The 17,379-nt window shown below is 42.6% G+C and overlaps 2 protein-coding genes across 4 annotated transcripts; one reads left to right on the forward strand and one right to left on the reverse strand.

The window, feature by feature from the left end:
* Positions 1–1,596: 1,596 nt before the first annotated feature.
* LOC130518386 (ubiquitin carboxyl-terminal hydrolase Usp2-like) lies at positions 1,597–4,796 on the forward strand. Of its 2 annotated transcripts, none has more exons than XM_057020945.1 (6): positions 1,597–3,054; positions 3,145–3,288; positions 3,477–3,903; positions 3,994–4,136; positions 4,314–4,440; positions 4,534–4,796. In XM_057020945.1, the coding sequence occupies exons 1-6, from the start codon at positions 1,838–1,840 to the stop codon at positions 4,726–4,728; spliced, it is 2,253 nt and encodes a 750-aa protein (XP_056876925.1). In that variant the 5' UTR covers positions 1,597–1,837; the 3' UTR covers positions 4,729–4,796. The 2 variants fall into 2 exon arrangements, with proteins under 2 accessions (XP_056876925.1, XP_056876933.1); XM_057020953.1 differs by having other exon boundaries at positions 4,021–4,136.
* A 61-nt stretch (positions 4,797–4,857) lies between these two features.
* On the reverse strand, positions 4,858–13,160 carry usp8 (ubiquitin specific peptidase 8). Of its 2 annotated transcripts, none has more exons than XM_057020922.1 (19): positions 13,081–13,160; positions 12,305–12,479; positions 11,998–12,142; positions 11,791–11,876; positions 11,571–11,709; positions 11,112–11,154; positions 10,858–11,029; positions 10,576–10,738; positions 10,332–10,473; positions 9,970–10,256; positions 9,376–9,885; positions 8,975–9,049; positions 8,600–8,889; positions 8,263–8,484; positions 7,969–8,179; positions 6,902–7,138; positions 6,566–6,708; positions 6,341–6,473; positions 4,858–6,231 (listed from the first exon to the last, which is right to left on the reverse strand). In XM_057020922.1, exons 2-19 carry the CDS (start codon positions 12,406–12,408, stop codon positions 6,073–6,075), a joined length of 3,261 nt encoding a protein of 1,086 aa, XP_056876902.1. In that variant the 5' UTR covers positions 12,409–12,479; positions 13,081–13,160; the 3' UTR covers positions 4,858–6,072. The 2 variants fall into 2 exon arrangements, with proteins under 2 accessions (XP_056876902.1, XP_056876912.1); XM_057020932.1 differs by having other exon boundaries at positions 13,051–13,117.
* Between the last annotated feature and the right edge of the window lie 4,219 nt (positions 13,161–17,379).

Raw genomic sequence — 17,379 nt, forward strand, 5'->3', positions numbered from 1 at the left:
CTCAACACTGCATTTTCTTATTCACTGTGTGGGCGAGGCAGACGGGCCGCTCCACGACATCGAACATCCTGTAAATGCCACAAATGGATTGAATGAATAGGCTTCACGACAGGAACAATGAGGCTCAAAAGGGTTCAGCAAATCAATAAAGATGGGCTTTGATGATAATGGATTAGCATATGTTGCTGTTGCAAGAGGATATGGTTTATGCATGAGAGCTTTGAGTGTGCTCGAGGTAATTGTGTAATTCTTCCTCCCCCGTTGTGGATTGTCACGACGCCCTGATGCTGTAGCATGTTCGCCAGTTTCACCCTGGAACAAAACACTCTGCTGGTGAGACACATCATATCGTTCCGTTCTGCTTTTCGCAGCAAGAAATTAGTGTCAATCTTACATTTCACCGTGTTGCTTATGCTGTGCTTAGAAACTTGCAGGTTATATTACAAAGCAGAACTGGATAACTGAGGAACACTAAGGTTCTATTGAGACTTACACACAATGTGACCCTAATCAGGAAAAAGAAATGTGGATGCTTGTACTGAAGCCGAGCTGGAGGCTTCCACGAAGAACGACAGACTCCATTTCTTGAACTGATTTACCTGCATTTGTCCGCGTTGCCGCTTTTATACTGATTTGTTTGCTCGCCCCTGTGAGACCTAATTTGAGAGGAAGACGAGAGGTCCTTCTCGCTACCCTGACCTTCTCCTTGTGCACCAGTTTGGAGTGCGCGCTTATAAAAATAGGCACAGGCTGCAAAACGTCATTAAAATTGCTGCAAAATCACAAGGACGCAGTTATATGACCTATGAGAAGGTCGTAGGTAAAGTCAAGTCTCTGACATCCCCCCCCCCACCACCACCACCACCACCACACACACACACACACACACACAAGAAAGCTAATTTCTGTGGTAACTTTAAAATCTATTTACACCATCTTTTTTTCTTACATAGTAAAGGTTAAATGCTTTGCTACGTTGCTGGTTGCACCCTCTCGCCCCCTCCCCCCGGGCAAAGCATAGACTCCTCTTGACTACGGCTCCCCCTTGTGGTGCACATGAGACTTTAAATATAAATAGCTGTGAGGCAGATTGTTGTCTTGACGATGCATCAGCATTTGAGCTGTAAATAATCTGCTTTTGAGCCCTTTTAGCAGACTGATGCTGTGGTTGTGCACCAGAGGACACAACTGATGTAATTCGGGCATCAATGGAAAATTATTTCTTTATCCAAATGTGGCATGAAAACAAAGAATCTTGACGTCATAAATAAAACGAGTTGAATCCAGTTAGATCACAGCAATAGTTGAGGTAAATAATTGAATTGAGACAAAATTCATCGGTGTGTTCAGGAGTTATTTTGGAGGATTCATCAACAAAATCACCCTGAAAAAAAGCTTTGCAATAAAAGACAACTGTGCTTTCCCTCTGAGCAAATATATATTTTAATAATAATATTATAATAATATATATTTTCCACATAGAAAAATTATTAGCAGAGTTGTAAACCTTCACAAGAACCTTCAATGTTGTGTTTATAGGTTGCCAAGTCACTGTCGTCTGGCGACCGTGGATGCCTGGTGAACTACTAACAACAGATTCTCAGGAGTGTAGAGAACATGTGTTTCCACCTGAGAGTACGTGTACATGGACCTTTACACCCATAGGTCCCTCAAGTTCACAGCCCTTTTTTCTTTTCATTCCAACAACAAGTGTAAGGAGCAGCACACCCCGAAGCTGTATTTGGAAGTTCCGTTGGCCATAATGGGACCTTGTCACAGCTTCCTGTAAGGATCTTTTTTGGAATAGCTTATCTTCTGATCCCGTGTCAAGGATGAGATGAAGGCCAAGGCTCTGTCTGTACGGGAGTGCATCTGGGAATCAGAGGAGTGCCACCTGGTGGACGAGATACCCGAGGACCTCCAGACAACAAGCGTATGTTTGCCGAACATCTTCAGGTCCAAAAAAGTCAGGCCCCTCACCAGGCTTCTGACTGGACCCACTTACCAGGTCTACTACACTGCCAGGGAGCTCTTGCTCAAAGTGCTGGACAAAGGAGCCATCCAGAAGCTGATCCGGAGAGCTGCAGGCATGAGGGCAGTTGCCAACCGCCAATCATACAACCAGGGTAAAGAGCAGAGTGCAAGTCTGTCTGAGGGGGAGTATACCGAGGCATTGACCTGGTTCTCTATAGTCCTACAGAAAGGTGTGACCGAGGGCTTGAACAGCAGTTATGACCCTGATCTGACCCTGACACTGGATGGATGGCAGGGTTTCCTGAAGAGAAACAGCTTCCAGAGCAGCCTGGTGTCACTTACCAGACTGGAGGATGGAGAGAAGCTGGAAATCCTGTCTGCTTTCTGTGGCCACATAGCCAGATGCTACCAGGCTTTATACACACCTGGTCAGAACCTGGCTGTGAAGAAATACAGACTTTTCTACCAGCAGGGATCGTGTTCGCTTCATCTGGCCCTTCTCTGTGACATCAGCTCTGGATTCATCTGTAATATGCTCCTGTACAGTCCAGAGCATCTCCAGAAGCAGAGCAGGAGGACAGTGGTGGAGCAGGTGGTCGAACACCTTCTGAGACCTTTCTGCAGCCAAAGACTCACGGTTCAGCTGGACAGCTCAGCATGGATGGACGGCACGCTCACAGACACCTTCTCCGGCTTAGGGGTCGATGTCCACTTTGTTCCGACATCGTGTCCAGCGAAGGAACCTGGTCAACAAACCCCTGACGATTCACCGGTTCAGGTCAGTGCCCACCTGCAGGGGTGGACCGGACCCGCCCTGTTCCCTCTGTCAGACCAGAAAGGCTCAGGGGCAGATGTGTTTCTCCCGGGGATCTGGGTGACGCTCCACATCGTCTGCATCAACACATTTACACTCCACACGCTGCAGAACCAGGGTTCAGGAAAGCAGGTCCATCTGATGGAGTTCACCAGGACTCTGGCCTCCCAGCTGGCCATGGACAGCAGCACCGCCGTGCCCGCTCTACCACGCTTAAACAGCATTTCATACCGAGAGAGCAGTTCAGCCAATTCATCCAAGCAAAGGTTGGTTTTAACGTGCGTCTTCCAGACACGCTGCAGTGTGACAGAACAATAACGTCCCAATTTACTTTGTTTTGATCGCTGCTCTTGAAGAACTAACATCACCAGAGCAGGAGTGTGCGGTTTGGACAACTCGGGCAACTCCTGCTACTTGAACGCCGTGTTACAGTGTCTGTGCTCCACTGTGCCCCTGGTGGAGTACCTCCTTAATCAGGACACTCAAGCAGAACTGGCCCAGTAAGACCTCAACAACTGCTCTGTCTGCTTCTTTATCACATACTTCATATGTTCTCCTGTTTGTCCATAACTTGCCCCCATACCTCACAGGGCAGTAATGTGGGAAGTATTAGGAGTAGAAGGTGGTGGAGATCAGAATTCATGTCGGATGGCTGCAGTTTTTTCTAGGTGTTTGACCCTTCGTGCAGGTCTAAGTGCCGGCTGGGAGGGGTGTTTGTGCAGCTGTTGAAGAAGATGTGGATGGGGGGTTACTCCAGCTGTGCCCCTGTGGAGGCCAGGTCTGTGCTGGGCTCCATCCTTCCTCAGTTCAACAACTACAGCCAGCAAGACGCCCAGGAGCTGCTGCTGTTCCTCCTCAACGTGCTGCACGATGACCTAAAAAAGGTGACGAGGCGGCAGATGCGCTCGTCGACGCTTCAGCAGAGGCGGAAACAAGGCGATAAAAGAAGCATCGGCGCCGCAGCGTGGGAGACCACAGCCGTCTCTCAGCTGTTTGAGGGTCAAATGAGTTTCATGACCCTCTGCATGCACTGCGATCACCAGGCACACAGCTCGCAGACCTTCACAGTGCTGTCGCTACCGATTCCCACGGACACCAGTAAATGCACCATCGAGGTAACGTTTTAGAGCCGCAGACACACTGGGACACAATATTATTTCAGATGATATCCCCCCCCATCTCTCTCCTCTGCCTGTGCTGTGCAGGACTGTCTGTCACTGTTCTTCCAACAGACTATCCTTACTGGGGGGGAGCAGATGCTGTGCTCCGTGTGTGGGCTGAGGAGAGAAACCACAGTCTTCACGTGTCTGGATAACCCCCCCGAGATCCTCACGCTGCATCTGAAACGGTGGGTTGAGATGTAGGCTATGACCCAGAGTGCTGGTGATGGGTGGCATCATTAGCGTCACTGCCAGCCTTCAGGACAAACATCATGCTGTCATTTAGGGAATCCTACATTTATTCACCCTAAATGAGCCTTTTTATTAGAGGCTGAGAAATGCTGCACCCTCCCTCCCCCCTGCAGGTTTGGATGCAAAGGGAAGAACCAAGTGAAATTAAGGACCAATGTTCTTTTCAACATGAAGCTCAACATCAGCCCGTTTCTGTCCAGCCCAGAGCAGAACTCCTCGTACAGCCTCTACGCTGTGGTGGTGAGTAAAGACAAGTGTAATCCCAGATTAGATATTTCTTTAAGACTTAATGTGATAATATAAGAACCACAATCTTCTGTTTGCCTTTTCGAGAATCACACAGGTAACCTGAACATGGGCCACTACACAGCGCTGTGCCAGAGTACCATAACTGGGACCTGGCACCATTTCGATGACTCTGCGGTCAAAGAGGTGCAGGAGGACTTTGTGCAGTCCTCTAGCGCCTACATGCTGCTCTACAGCCGCAGGCTTTTTCAAAAGCCGAACATCCAGGGACTGAGTGTCTGATCACCTGGTGGGACAAATTCTCAACATTTTGGGGGGAATTTTAACTAAATAAATGGATCGACTTTTAACCGTCTGTACCGAGATGCTTTCCTCAACAATTCCGCAGTAACTGAGACACAGGCGCAGCCATTAATTTGAAGCAGCTTTAATAAATACAGATACGAGTTGTTTGAGATTAATATAATTGTTATATCTGAAAATATGGTTACAGAGGATAATGGGGAAAAAAGAATATACATATGTATAAGAAAAGTGATTCTGATCTCATGCGAGGCAATAAAGCTGTCAAAATCTCTGGTCCATCCAGGACAAAAATAAACAAAAGTTTGTGCTTGCTTTCGTCAGTCTGTCGATCAGCAAGTCAGGCAGCGAGGTTGGACACCAACACCTAAGTGTCAAAGTGTCTTCATGCTCCCCTGGGTCAGCACTGAACGTTAAAATAAAGTTAATCAGACTAATCAAACCTATAACCTCCTAGAAATGTGTTCCATCCCAACCACTATACCATTGATTTTTTTTTTTTTTTTAAATAGTGTTTAAGCGGATTTAAATATGACATAAAGTGAGAATAATTTTACAATAAACCTCTGCCACTGGCAGGAGACAAGCCATTATACTTGAGAGTATTGTTAGCGATTGATGCCTGCTGTTAAACAAAAATCTAGATTTAACAACTTAAAGTGATTGCATAATGTATAAGTATGGGAATGCAAGTCATCTAGAGAATGCTGAATTTCTGGATCCTGTTCAAACAGGTTAAAATCCCCGAAAACTGGTTTGCTCCTTTAAATGTGCTAATACTACAATGGCTGCTAGATAGACAAAAAAAGCCCCAACTTAATTTGGTCACTTTAAAAGATTGGAACAATTTGCCTTCGAGTATTTACATCTTCATTGTGCAACATTAGCATTTTTTAATGTAGACGGCATCTATGTGTTAACCCTGGTGTATACGGTGGAGAACAGTTCCATCCACTCTAAATGCAACAGTTTTAACCAACCCTAAAGCACAACCATTATGGTCTAAAAAAGAAAAAGAAAAAGAGTCAGTAAAATCAGTAAAAGCACCATCTGCTGAGTCTCTAGATTATCAAGATTACAAACAGAATGCTCGTTTTAGCAGATGCAAAGCCCACTTCCTGCTGAAGCGGCGGGTCTCCGACGAAGGTGGGCTCCCCCTCACCCTCTTCAGAATGGCCTTGCATGCGTGTACATGCCCAGTCACCTTGCTACTGCGCCTGCCCAGTCCTCAGATGGATTTTATTTTAAGTGAAATTAAACACCCTCTCTCTCTGAGCATCACTGCTCAGGTGAAGTGTTTCCTCTTGTGGTCCAACAGCTCCATCACAGGGTGGAGTAAAACAGAATGTAGGCTGCGGAGGACTTGACCGAGGAGGTGGAGATGTCAGACACCTCGTGGTCATCAAACTTGTACCAGCGCTGTTTAAGGGCACTCTTACAGTAGGCTGTGTAATGGCCACCATCCAAACCCCCATAGTGGTTCTGTGGGCCAAAAAGGGAAGGTCAGCACATCAGAATATAAACCACGCTGACATACTTTACTCCTCATCATACATTACTAGTTTTCAATAACTAATCATTTTTTACTTACTGAAACCGCATAAAGGCTGTATCTTTTCAGGCTCTGTTTGGGTCCAATGACATACTGGGCCAGGTCCAGACTGTCTAATGGGAAATCCACAGACGTTTGCAGCTTCTGTTTCCATCTGCCCTCATAGGAAAACCTGCACAAAAAAAGTAAAAGTATTATTTTTACACATGATACCAGAAACATGGGGAAAAGAAGCAAAAATGGGGAGGGAAAAGTGGTACGGACCGTTTTAAGTGCACCAGCAGAATGGGTGGGACCTTCCAGATCTCCAGTTTCTTGGTGGAGTCTCTGTGGGCTTTGCAGTGTCTGCAGAACACCTTATTGTTGTCAGTCAGCTTCTCTTCCTTGGAGAACAACCTCAGACAATCCTGTTAAGAAACGGCAAAACCTTTAGAGAAGGCGAACAAAGCGATCCAACATTGAACATATTAAGGGTGTAAAATAGTTTCACTTCAAAGAGTTTTTGGACGCCCCCCTTAAAAAATAGTCAAACTATTCTAAAGTTGTCAGAAAACTAAAAATCTCGAGCCGCTTTTGATGGACAGGTGCCCGAGGACTGACCTGCAGGGAACACTTGCTGGTGGAAGCCAGAGGCAGCGACAGGTACATAAAGGTCTCAAACGTCCGTGACTTGCGATGGCAGGTAAGACACTGCACAGTGGATTTGAACTGGCCCTGAAACAGCGCCACAATGATGGACTCATTCAACAGCTTGTGTTTCCTCCAGGCCACGTCCGCTGCAGTCTGATCATCTAGATGGTCATTTTCCTCCTCTTTGTATCGCTTTCGGTTGTCCGCCTGTCAGCAAAGAGATAAAAGTGTCAGAGGAAAATGGTACACAAGAGCACCAGCAGCGTTGGACATATGGAACACGTATAATAGTGAAGTCACAAAGCTAATGTTGACAAGAAAAAAAAAACGGTGTTAAATTTTTAGTCTCGGCAGCATGCAGTTCAGCCAGTTCATTTCCATCATGACGAGGAAAAAAAAAACAGGAAAAATAACAATTTTTGACAATAATATTGGATAATTAATTAGCCTGGAGGTAAACTGAGCTGGGACAGTCTGGATGTCACATGGTCCTGAACATCACACAGGAGAGATGATGAAATGGAGAGTGTCGTGACAAACACACATAATCAGCGTTGACAACCAAACAACTGACATGTACAACAATACTGTACTTAACCACAGGTGGAAACAGCTTTTACACTGCTGCCTTTACCTCTATCTTTCTCTCTCATATCTTAGGGGATCTTACCAAAAATGTGAATATTACACAATCAAATCGATATCATTTGAGTCCATTACCCTATTCAAATGCAGAAGAAATCATTTAAATAAAATCAGTCCATACAGGCAATGAGGCATGTCTTGGGTCTACATGCAGATTCTGACAGCATCAGACCAGACAGATGCAGACACGCCACGCACGCTGCTGCAGGAGGAACAAACTTACTTACTCTCTAATTTGTCATCAAAATGTAACCCAGCAAAAAAGAAAGAAAGAAAACTGTAAAAAGGACTAAGTTGAGAAACGTGAAAACGATTGCAAAAAACACATATTCACTCTGTATTTGATAGTTTGTGCACATCAACTCAATCTGTTGCTAAACGCCTGAAAATACCTTGTTGAGGTCCTCATGGAGCCCGTCCATGAGGAAGAGCAGCAGCTCCTGAGAGTCCTGTTGTTCATAACCAGAAAACTGCTCATTGATCTTTCCAATGGTGATCTTGAAGTCCCTCGGGCTGATGTACTTGTATAGACCAGACCACAAGGCTTTCATGATGACCCCAAACTCTTCTGCCACTTCCCCTTTATGGCCAAGGATGTTGGACCTGGAGCGGAGCGGAAAGGGCGACACGGATGTTAAGTATATGCTGATGTCTGATTTTTTTGCTCACTTTATTTGACCCCTGACCGATTGATGTCATCCATGTAGTAGTTGTTGTTGAAGTACTCAGTCAAGGCAGGAGCATTGCACAAACACTGCAAGACGGAGTTCATGTAGCATGTGTTTCCAAGGTTACGCAGGCCAGTCAGTGACGCACCCAGCCCCCCGAAAGAAGGATTCAAGCTGCGAATTTTGGCTGCTGATGGTCGTGCGATTTCAACTTTGGAGTAGACTTTGGCAGGGGCGGGTCTGGAAAGCAATAAGCAGATTACTGATAGGTACCAGACAGAAGATGCTGCCCCCTTCTGAGAGTCAGCACATTTTCATTTTAACTTAAAATCAACAAAACATCCCAGGCCCTTACTTGGTGTCCCTGTTGATTGTGGGTATGACAGCAGCGGCGGTTGGAGCGACCGCCTTCTTCTGGGCCTCCTCTCTCAAGTCTTGACTGATGTCAGGGGAGGAGTAGGAACGTTTCAGTTTAGACTGCTCCCGCTCTCGTTCACGGCTGGCATCTGGCTGCGGTGCTTTCTGCTTGGCTGTTGGTGGTGTGGACGGTGGGGTCTGGGGAACGGTGACTTCAGGGGGGTAAAGGTGGACACGATTGGTAGGGGAATGGTAGTATCGGTAGGTCCCCGTCACAGTGTCGAGAAACTGGCCAAGTGAAAGTAGAATTTAGGTGAGGATTTAACAAAAAAATGATCATGTCGAACTAATTAAAGTCAGTCAAAAAGCGTACCTTCATCCAGCCGTCTGGAAGGCCAGGTACAGTCCTACCCATCTCCTCACTCCGAGCTCTCGTCAAGGGCTCCCTCTATAAAAAGAATAAAAAGATGACATATAGCATGTAGATTCAATTTAGGGTTTGGAACAGTGACTACATTGATTATTAAATAATTGTTTTTTGATTTGAAAGGGCAAAGCAGAGCTTTCATTTTATTCTAAGTTCATTCATTTGCACAGGTTTGGGTGACGTGCACATTTCAGCCACAGGACCACACAGAACACATGAGGATTTGTCATTTTATCATCCGATCGCTGCTGTAGGTTTATGGAATTATCGATGACTTCACGCCAACGTGTGAATGGACGGTATAAGTGTCAGAATATATGCTTTTAATTCAACACTAGGGGACCCACCTTGATTTCACTGACAACATGATGTGGAGCAGGAGAGTCAAGGGACATACTCTTTGAGGGTGTGTCAGAGCTCTGCTCCTTTCCCCTCTTCTCTTTTCCCTCCCACACTTTGCTGCCTTTGTCCTCCTCCTCTTCCGCCTTCTGTCGCTCCAACTTCTTTCTCTCCTGATGCCCCCTCTCCTCCTCTTCCTTCTTGCCATTTTCCCCTTCTTCTCTTTGCAGTCTTTCTTTCTGCTGATACTTCTCTTCCTTTTCCCGCCTCTCCTCCTCTGAGCGCCGCAACTGGTTGCGTTTCTCCTGCTCTTGCTTTGCTTTCTCCATCACCGCAATGGCCTCTGAGTGGATCTGACTCTGTTCTTCTTTAGACAGAGAGGCTGGCGGAACAAAGGACGGTTTGACTGAGCGATCAGGGACAACTGGGCCATTCTGGGTCGACTCCTTTGCAGATCCATTTAGACTGTGGTTAGGTTCGTCCGAAACGTGGACTGAAGGTTTCTTGGCACGGTCGAACTAGGAGAGAAAACTAGAGGAATTAACCAACAACGGATTTGTTTATACATTAAATTCTGTTACCTAGTATGATTGATGAAATACCTGTGGGAAAGCCTTGGCTGTTGTCGCTGTCTGGTTGGACACGCCTGCAACCGGCCCCATCTTACTGAGGTCCGGCCCGGAATTTGTGGAGCTCGTGACAGGGGAATCAACAGTGTCTGGCAAACTCTGAGCAACCACTGAGGTTTTAGAAGAGGAGGATTCTGCTGGGACTATGCCATTTACCAGCACAGGAACAGAGGGCTCCTGAAGGACCGCTTCAACATCAGGTTCTGGTTTGAGTGCAACAGGAGGCTTTGGTTCCTCTAAAGAGGGGTAACTAAAAGTCACTGTTCAGAAAAAAAAAAGAAAAATAAATGACAGTGTTTAAGTTGTAATGTTTAAAAAAGGCCTTTGATACTCACATTGAGGGAGGGTACTGATGATGTTCTGTCTTGGAGGGTGCACTTTAGCATTTGTTGTGTACATGGGATAAAACAGCAGCCAGTTCTCATATCCTCCCTCCAAAACCAACGGCTCACTGCGCAGGATGGTGATGCTGTCCCACTGCAGAGTGTGAGAAAATATTATTATTGCTAATCCCACAATTCTATTGCTAATATTCAGTGTGTTTGACCCAAATACTTAAAGGTTAACGCACACAATTACCTTAAAGAGGGCATCTTTGAGGCTCTTCAAGGTCGTACCAAGTTCAAGGTCTGTTACCGAACTGAACCAATCCAGAAGGACTATATAATCCACAAACCCCCGACGGCTCCACTTGTCTTTGGATACATCTGGCAACTTTGTTTCAATTTGATTCACAGTGATTCTGATTCAAAAATCACAAAACGAAAAAAACTATTAACACTGCAACTGAGACAATCAATCCAAATCAACATTCCCAATGTGAAGTTATAAAGTTGAGCTATTTCAAGACACAGAAATTACCCTGGAGTAATTGCCTCCTCAGGCACAGAGATGCAGGTCTGGGGTGGAACCTGTATGTGAGACTCTTCAAAATCTTTTTGGCAGCGCGCGTCCATGACAATTACTGTTATTGTCTGATCCTTCATCATGTGGAACAGCTTCTCAGCAGTGATGCCACCAGCTGGCACAGAACCTTGTAAGCAAAAAGTGTGAAATATGAATGTATGCGATATGGACATGGTCATGGCGTGGTCATCTTATGGTATTCTCCTCACCTTTTGAGGTTGAAGTCTTGAGTTGATTCTGTTCTCCTTTGATCTAACAACCACACACAGATCAACATTAGAGCCAACATATTGTCAACAACTAAAGAACAAAGATGTTGTTGTAGATAAAGTGAAGCATAATGATAATACCACTGTATACAATATTACTTGTTTTGTATATGCTATTGCGTCCAGTTGACCAGTTACTGACACATTAAATGTCATGCAACACGTAATACATTTGACTTTAATGTTTAAAATGCATATAATAATAAGCTGTTAACATGACATTTTCAGAATGAGATTATTGCTGGTTGTATTCTTCATGTAAAGTGTAAATTATCTCAGCATCTGGCAGCTTTACTAGAGTAAATGTTTTATGCTCCTGCAGAAAAGAAAAAGCAAGCATCCATTTGCAGAAAGAATAAAATATATCTGATAGGTATAAAAGTACATATACTTCTTTACCTTTTTGCTGTCCTTGTTTGCTGCTGATGCTTTTGGAGAACTTTGACCACTATCTTTCTCTGTTATTTCCTCCTTCTTTTGCTTCTCTTCTTGTCTCTCTTTCTCCTCCAGTTTTTTTCTTACCTCCACCTCCTCATATCTGTTTAAAATGGGGAATTCACAACACTTAAGTCTTGGGAGACATTAAAACTACGTGAAATTACAAACTAAACTACCCGACCTGAGTTTAAGGCTTCCAGACAACTTCTCAGCTTCTTCAATGGCTTTTTTAAAGCTGCTTGGCCCAAGCAGGGTCATGTAGTAATCCTTTGTGCATTGAAATAGTCACAATAAACTTTAAATTATACATTATCACAGGTCAAAAAAATTAGTGACACATTTTTGCATAAGGAACTTATAACAGACAGCAAATCTAACTTATCTGTACCATCTGTTTCTTGAAGTCTGGTCTTTTCTTGATTATGTCATATACTGTTAAATACTTCATGTACAGCACGTATGATCTCTCCTCATCTCTGTCCAGACGGCACTCCTCAGCCGCCTTAAAGATTTTGCAGGCACTCTGGACATAACTGCAACACAGAAAACAAAATACTTATAAGGAAACAGCCTTAAATCATCACGGTTCATCAAGGTTCTCTTGTTCTTGATTCCAGTTTGAAGCAGGACATTTGTTACACGTTATACCGATGACCAACTACTATGCTGGCTTCATTGCAGTTTTGGTCTGTTACCTTCTGGTGCTTGTCTTCTCTGGCTTTACTTCAGCCTTTTTATTGAGGTCCCCCAGAGATGTGGACAGATACAGCTCCTTGACCCCGGAAGATACTGAAGGCATCTTTGTTGTGAGTTTGGTCTAAGCTCGACAGCGGACAGCCATTCACTGCTGTAGCATAGCTCGAAACGTGTCTAGAAAAAAAACAAAATCATAAAAAGTATTTATGCTCTGCTTCCGTACCTTTTGCGTTTAGCACGGGTGGCTGTCGTAAGCTAATACTTAGCATAAGTTACTACTAGCCTCCGACATTAAAAGCGTCGGAGCGATATAAAAAGTGTCTCTTTATCGCCCAAACACCACGTTGAACGTAAAGAGACCGGAATGAAAATGTTGTAACCTCCAAAACATGACCTGTTGTTGACAAAACTTGGACTTTGATAGCGCTACCATATAATGCTGTCACTGTTAGCACACTAGCCCACATTACTTCGCTGGCGCAGAATATGTCAACATTGACGACGGGAACAGGGAAGTTCAAATTAACTTACAAAATGAAGCCCTGTACGCCTGCTAGTAAGATAATAATAATTTTACTGTAGCATGGGTAGCAACCTAACCACCAAGTTAATACAAAATGCATTTAACTAATTGGGTAGATTTAATTTAATTTGTTGCATTCCGAAATAGCAGTTGGCTACAGCGTTAGTAGGCGCTTTCATAACTCTAATAGGAGTGCGATAGATTAACAAAATTATGACATACTTAGAAAGATCGGGTAGAATATATAAATACCTCTGCTTCTTTTTTTAAAAAAAAGATTTTTCTCCTTCCTCCTCTTCTTCTTCTTCTTCTTCTTCCGGGTTTACGGCGGATCTCATCCAGTTATGGGTCTTTTACCGCCCCCTACTGCTCTTTTGCAGAACATGAAACCAGGAAGTCCTTTTCTTATCCTGGAGAGAATGGTCTCCTTTTATGAAAATACTTTATAAAGGACATAATCAAAGTACATCCTGATATTGAAAGAAAAACACTTTAACAAAAGAAGGCCATTGTGGGGAAATGTGACTTATACATGGCTTACAATTAATCAAGGAGAGCACTCTCAGATTTTACTCCTGGGCTTATTCAGTGTACGTCTGTCCCAATGTTATTCTTATTATTTATGTTTTAATAAAAAATGTCCTGTCTCCTAACATTGCTTGTCACATTTCCAGACAATGCAATTTCATTTCTAATAAACTGTTACACTGTACTTCTCCAGAGTGTGCAAATTTAATATTCTGGAGCTTCGAATGCCTGCACACCTGTATTGTACTATGCTTTAGCATAATATTTTTCCTTCTTCATAAGTGTTGAATATAGAATAAGAGCTCTTTTAATTTTTCTCTTCTCCATTGTTATAGTGCAAGATAGATTTCCTTTAAAATTTCCTGCCTTATTATTTGATAAGGCTGATTTTGAGCCTGTTTTATAAGTTATAAATACTCACCCTGTGTGAGTGTTGTGTCACTTTTACCCATTAGACAATGCACAATCTGTAAACTGCTTCTCATTATCCTGTACAAATGGATTTTAACCCTTTTTCACTCCTTTCCTTTAGGCGTCAGAAGTTGTCAACATTTTTTTCCCTCTCTGAGCACATTCATATAGTAATTTATCCAAACAAAGAAGTGCATATACAGGTGACAAAAAGAACAACTCTTTTACATGTACAGTGATCCCTCGCTATATCGCGGTTCATCTCTCGCGGCTTCGCTGCTTCGCGGATTTTTTTGCGAGTCGTTCATTGCAGTTCTCAAATATAATCGAAGGTGGCATATCCGTTTATAAAAATCTTCTTGCTCAGAAAAAGAAGAGCGCCAACAACTACCCATAACAATGTTCTTCTCTCGGAGAAAGACTCCTGCGCCTCCAGTAGAAACAGAGCCGAGCGGAGTCAGGACGAAGAGGCACAGCTGGGACTGGGAAATACGCCAGTGACAATGTTTCCAACCTTGTATTACTATATTAAAATTATTGTTGTTTTAAACAAAGTTTGGTCTTTAAAACAGGTTTGATGTTTGGTTCATTCTACTGTTCAGTATTGCATTGTAAAATAATAAAAAAAAATAAATTGCTACTTCGCGGATTTCACTTTTCGCGTGTTACTTTTGGAACGTAACTCCCGCGATAAACGAGGATCACTGTACACCTAGAAGTTTAAAAAAAACACAGTACTTTATTTTTGTAACTAATATCAATAGCAAGAGTTTTCCCTACTTTCATGCTTACATTAATCTGTTTTTTTTAAAATAAAAATATAAAAAATTGTCTGACACGGTGCTCCTATTGGGTTACTTCTGTTCTTAATATTTTAAACTAGCAGTTTAATTTAAAAAAAGAGATCAGTCTGTTACGTTACCACCAGCTTCTCTCTCAGATAATCAAAATTGTGTCTCTTGTTGTCATACACTAACTCCAAGCTGAAATTTACTTGTTTCCATAAAAGCAAAAAAAAAAGGTCCATCAGGAAGCATTTTCGCTTTGATGCCAAAAATATCAAGTTCCAATTGTACCCTACTGATTAGGAATGCTTTGATCATGCGCAGTCATCTGGATGTAAAGACATAGAAGAGGAACAATAGGCTCAGTGTATTCAATGTCCCAAATCACAAACACACAAAACATTTTATTGTGTTGTGCGAAGTAGACGAGCAGCCATTAGTCTTGACGCTACCCGTCTGGTTTCCTGCCTTCATCACGATCAAAAGTCAGGTATATTGCTCGGATTGAGATTGTGCTCTTCCAAGCAAGAAGGTCAGAGAACAACATGGCAATGTTTTAGCATTCAAACACTTGATTAGCAAGGACGATCTTGTAGAAGTTGGAATTTAAGCCATGGGCATATATGGGTGGATGTGGAGAATCTGTGACCTACATTGCTGCTGTGAAAAAATTAAAGCGGTAAATTGACAACTGAATCAAACTGGTGCAATTTTGCCTACATTGTACAAGCATGGCTTAATTATTCTCACACCTGATTTAACTGCAGATTACACTTTCGTGACCTTTATCTGTTATGGACTCTATCTGGCTGCACAGAGTGAATTTAAGAATGAAAAAAATCTGAGGACAGTAAAAGAAAACTGGCGCGTAGCCACCAGCCATCATTTTGATGAGAGAGGCTCTGAAGTAGCTGGGGATTATATTATTATCATCTCCACAAATACATTTATTTACCTTATATCCATTTGGTTAGTTTTTCCATGGATAGTTTATACGTGCTTGCTTGCATCAAATGTCCATTGTACATTAAATCGGGGTTGTTGATGGTTGTGAAGCAATGGATTGTCATTAATGGTTAATTAACTTGGTGAGGGATCTGAATAGAGCTGCTGCTCCTTTGCAATGAGAGGATCCTGATGAGGGGGCTTGGGCATCCTCAGATGCCTCCTGGACATCTTTCTGGTAAGATTTTTCAGGACACAACGAAAGGACGATGTCTGCCAAAGTGCCTTGGAATCTCCCTGGAAGAGCTGGGTGAAGTATCTGGGCACAGGGGGTCTGGGCCTGACCTCCATGACCTGACTCCACATAAGCAGCAGAATGTGGATGGATGTTTCCAGAATAATTAAATTCATGTGTGGCCTGCAGTTTTTGTTTTGTACTTTATGACTGGATCAAATGTGAGTGAACAGCCCTTTCGGAGTTTGGATGAGTGTTCCTACGGAGCTGTGAGTTTCTCTGCAAACAGTCTGAGACTGGTTGTTCAAGTAAATCTGAATGTTGTTCTTTTAAAAATACTTAAAATAGTCTGGTTAAGAAAACAAAAGAAGAAAAAATCAAATAACAAACTTAATGTTATTTTTAAAACTATGTTATTTTTTAAATTATATATTAAAACTGAACCTGACTTATATTGTCTGTTATGTGTTTGAGTAAAACATTTATTTACCACAAATTAAAGAGGAAATACTTGTTATTAGAAGTCCCTGAGGGGGCAGGTACAGCATCCCAACTAGTTTTATTATGCAAATATATTTTATTTTTTTAAAGCCCATTTCTTTTTATTGGCATCTTCCCCCCAAGATGGCAGACTCTGTTACTGCAGGTCCAAAGCATTTTACTGGTGTGAAACTTCTCAAACAGATGTCTAATGGCTGTGGATGTTTAATTTTAACCTTTGGAAAAAAACAAAACAATCAAACATTCTAAGGCCAGTGTGGCAAAGGTCACTCATAAACTTTATGGGTCTACTAAATGGGAATTGCAGACCACCTGTTGAGGAAGCCAAAGTTGCTCCCTCGTTCAAGAAAAGTTGACTTTCAGATGTGGGAATACTCTGGTCACATTTGAAGTTGCATAAATACACACATAGATGATCAACATTTTTGACATGAAAATAAAATTCAAAGTAAATATGACTTTGCGAAAGCTTGAAGGAGCAGCATGTAAATGTATGGTAAAAGCACAAGTACTGTCAGGGAGAGGTTATTACCACATGCATGAATAAACATACATAATGTTATTCAACTGAAGAGAATATTTGAAATGTCTGTACCTACATTAATTAGAGCCAAGTCAGCCAAACTTACTTGAATCTTAACTGTCTGAAAATAAGCAACTTCAGAAGTAAGAAACAAATAAAAGAAAACAGAGATATGAGCAACATTATCTAAAATGAACGAACAATCTCTGAAAAATAGAATTTCATGCAGTGTCTGTGTGCTGCTACTTTTATCTCTGTCATCTTATTCTCTGACATCTGTCTCCTGCAGCAGTTGGTGTAAGCACATTAAATTGCTTTGTTGCTTTACAAATACAAACTGTCTTTATTTTCATGCCAATTAGATAACATATCTAGTGAAAAAAAAGTGGTTTAAACCTTAGGAAAAGTGAATGCTGTGACTCAGTTTCCTTTTTATTTTTACTTATACTACTACTTACACAGTTAGGCATCGGGACAAGACATTGCCCATCTTCAATTCTGTTGAAATTTATACCAAATGATTTAGATACATATTTACCGTATTGTCCTGTACACCCACATTTGTTAGGAGTTCTCCCTAGTGTTTTCCCTCTTCCCATCCCGTCTGTTTCTTGTTGGTCTTT

The sequence above is a fragment of the Takifugu flavidus genome, chromosome 2, assembly GCF_003711565.1.
Source record: "Takifugu flavidus isolate HTHZ2018 chromosome 2, ASM371156v2, whole genome shotgun sequence".
Lineage (NCBI taxonomy): Eukaryota > Metazoa > Chordata > Actinopteri > Tetraodontiformes > Tetraodontidae > Takifugu > Takifugu flavidus.

Excerpts from the sequence above, each read along its gene's own strand:
- LOC130518386 (XM_057020945.1), top strand. The coding sequence starts at position 1,838 with ATGAAGGCCAAGGCTCTGTCTGTACGGGAGTGCATCTGGGAATCAGAG. Across the intron at positions 3,904-3,993 it reads CCAGTAAATGCACCATCGAG|GACTGTCTGTCACTGTTCTT; the intron begins GTAACGTTTTAG and ends TGTGCTGTGCAG. Across the intron at positions 4,441-4,533 it reads ACAGCCTCTACGCTGTGGTG|AATCACACAGGTAACCTGAA; the intron begins GTGAGTAAAGAC and ends TGCCTTTTCGAG.
- usp8 (XM_057020922.1), bottom strand. The coding sequence starts at position 12,408 with ATGCCTTCAGTATCTTCCGGGGTCAAGGAGCTGTATCTGTCCACATCT. Across the intron at positions 8,890-8,974 it reads TTCCAGACGGCTGGATGAAG|TTTCTCGACACTGTGACGGG; the intron begins GTACGCTTTTTG and ends TCACTTGGCCAG. Across the intron at positions 8,485-8,599 it reads ACAATCAACAGGGACACCAA|ACCCGCCCCTGCCAAAGTCT; the intron begins GTAAGGGCCTGG and ends ATTGCTTTCCAG.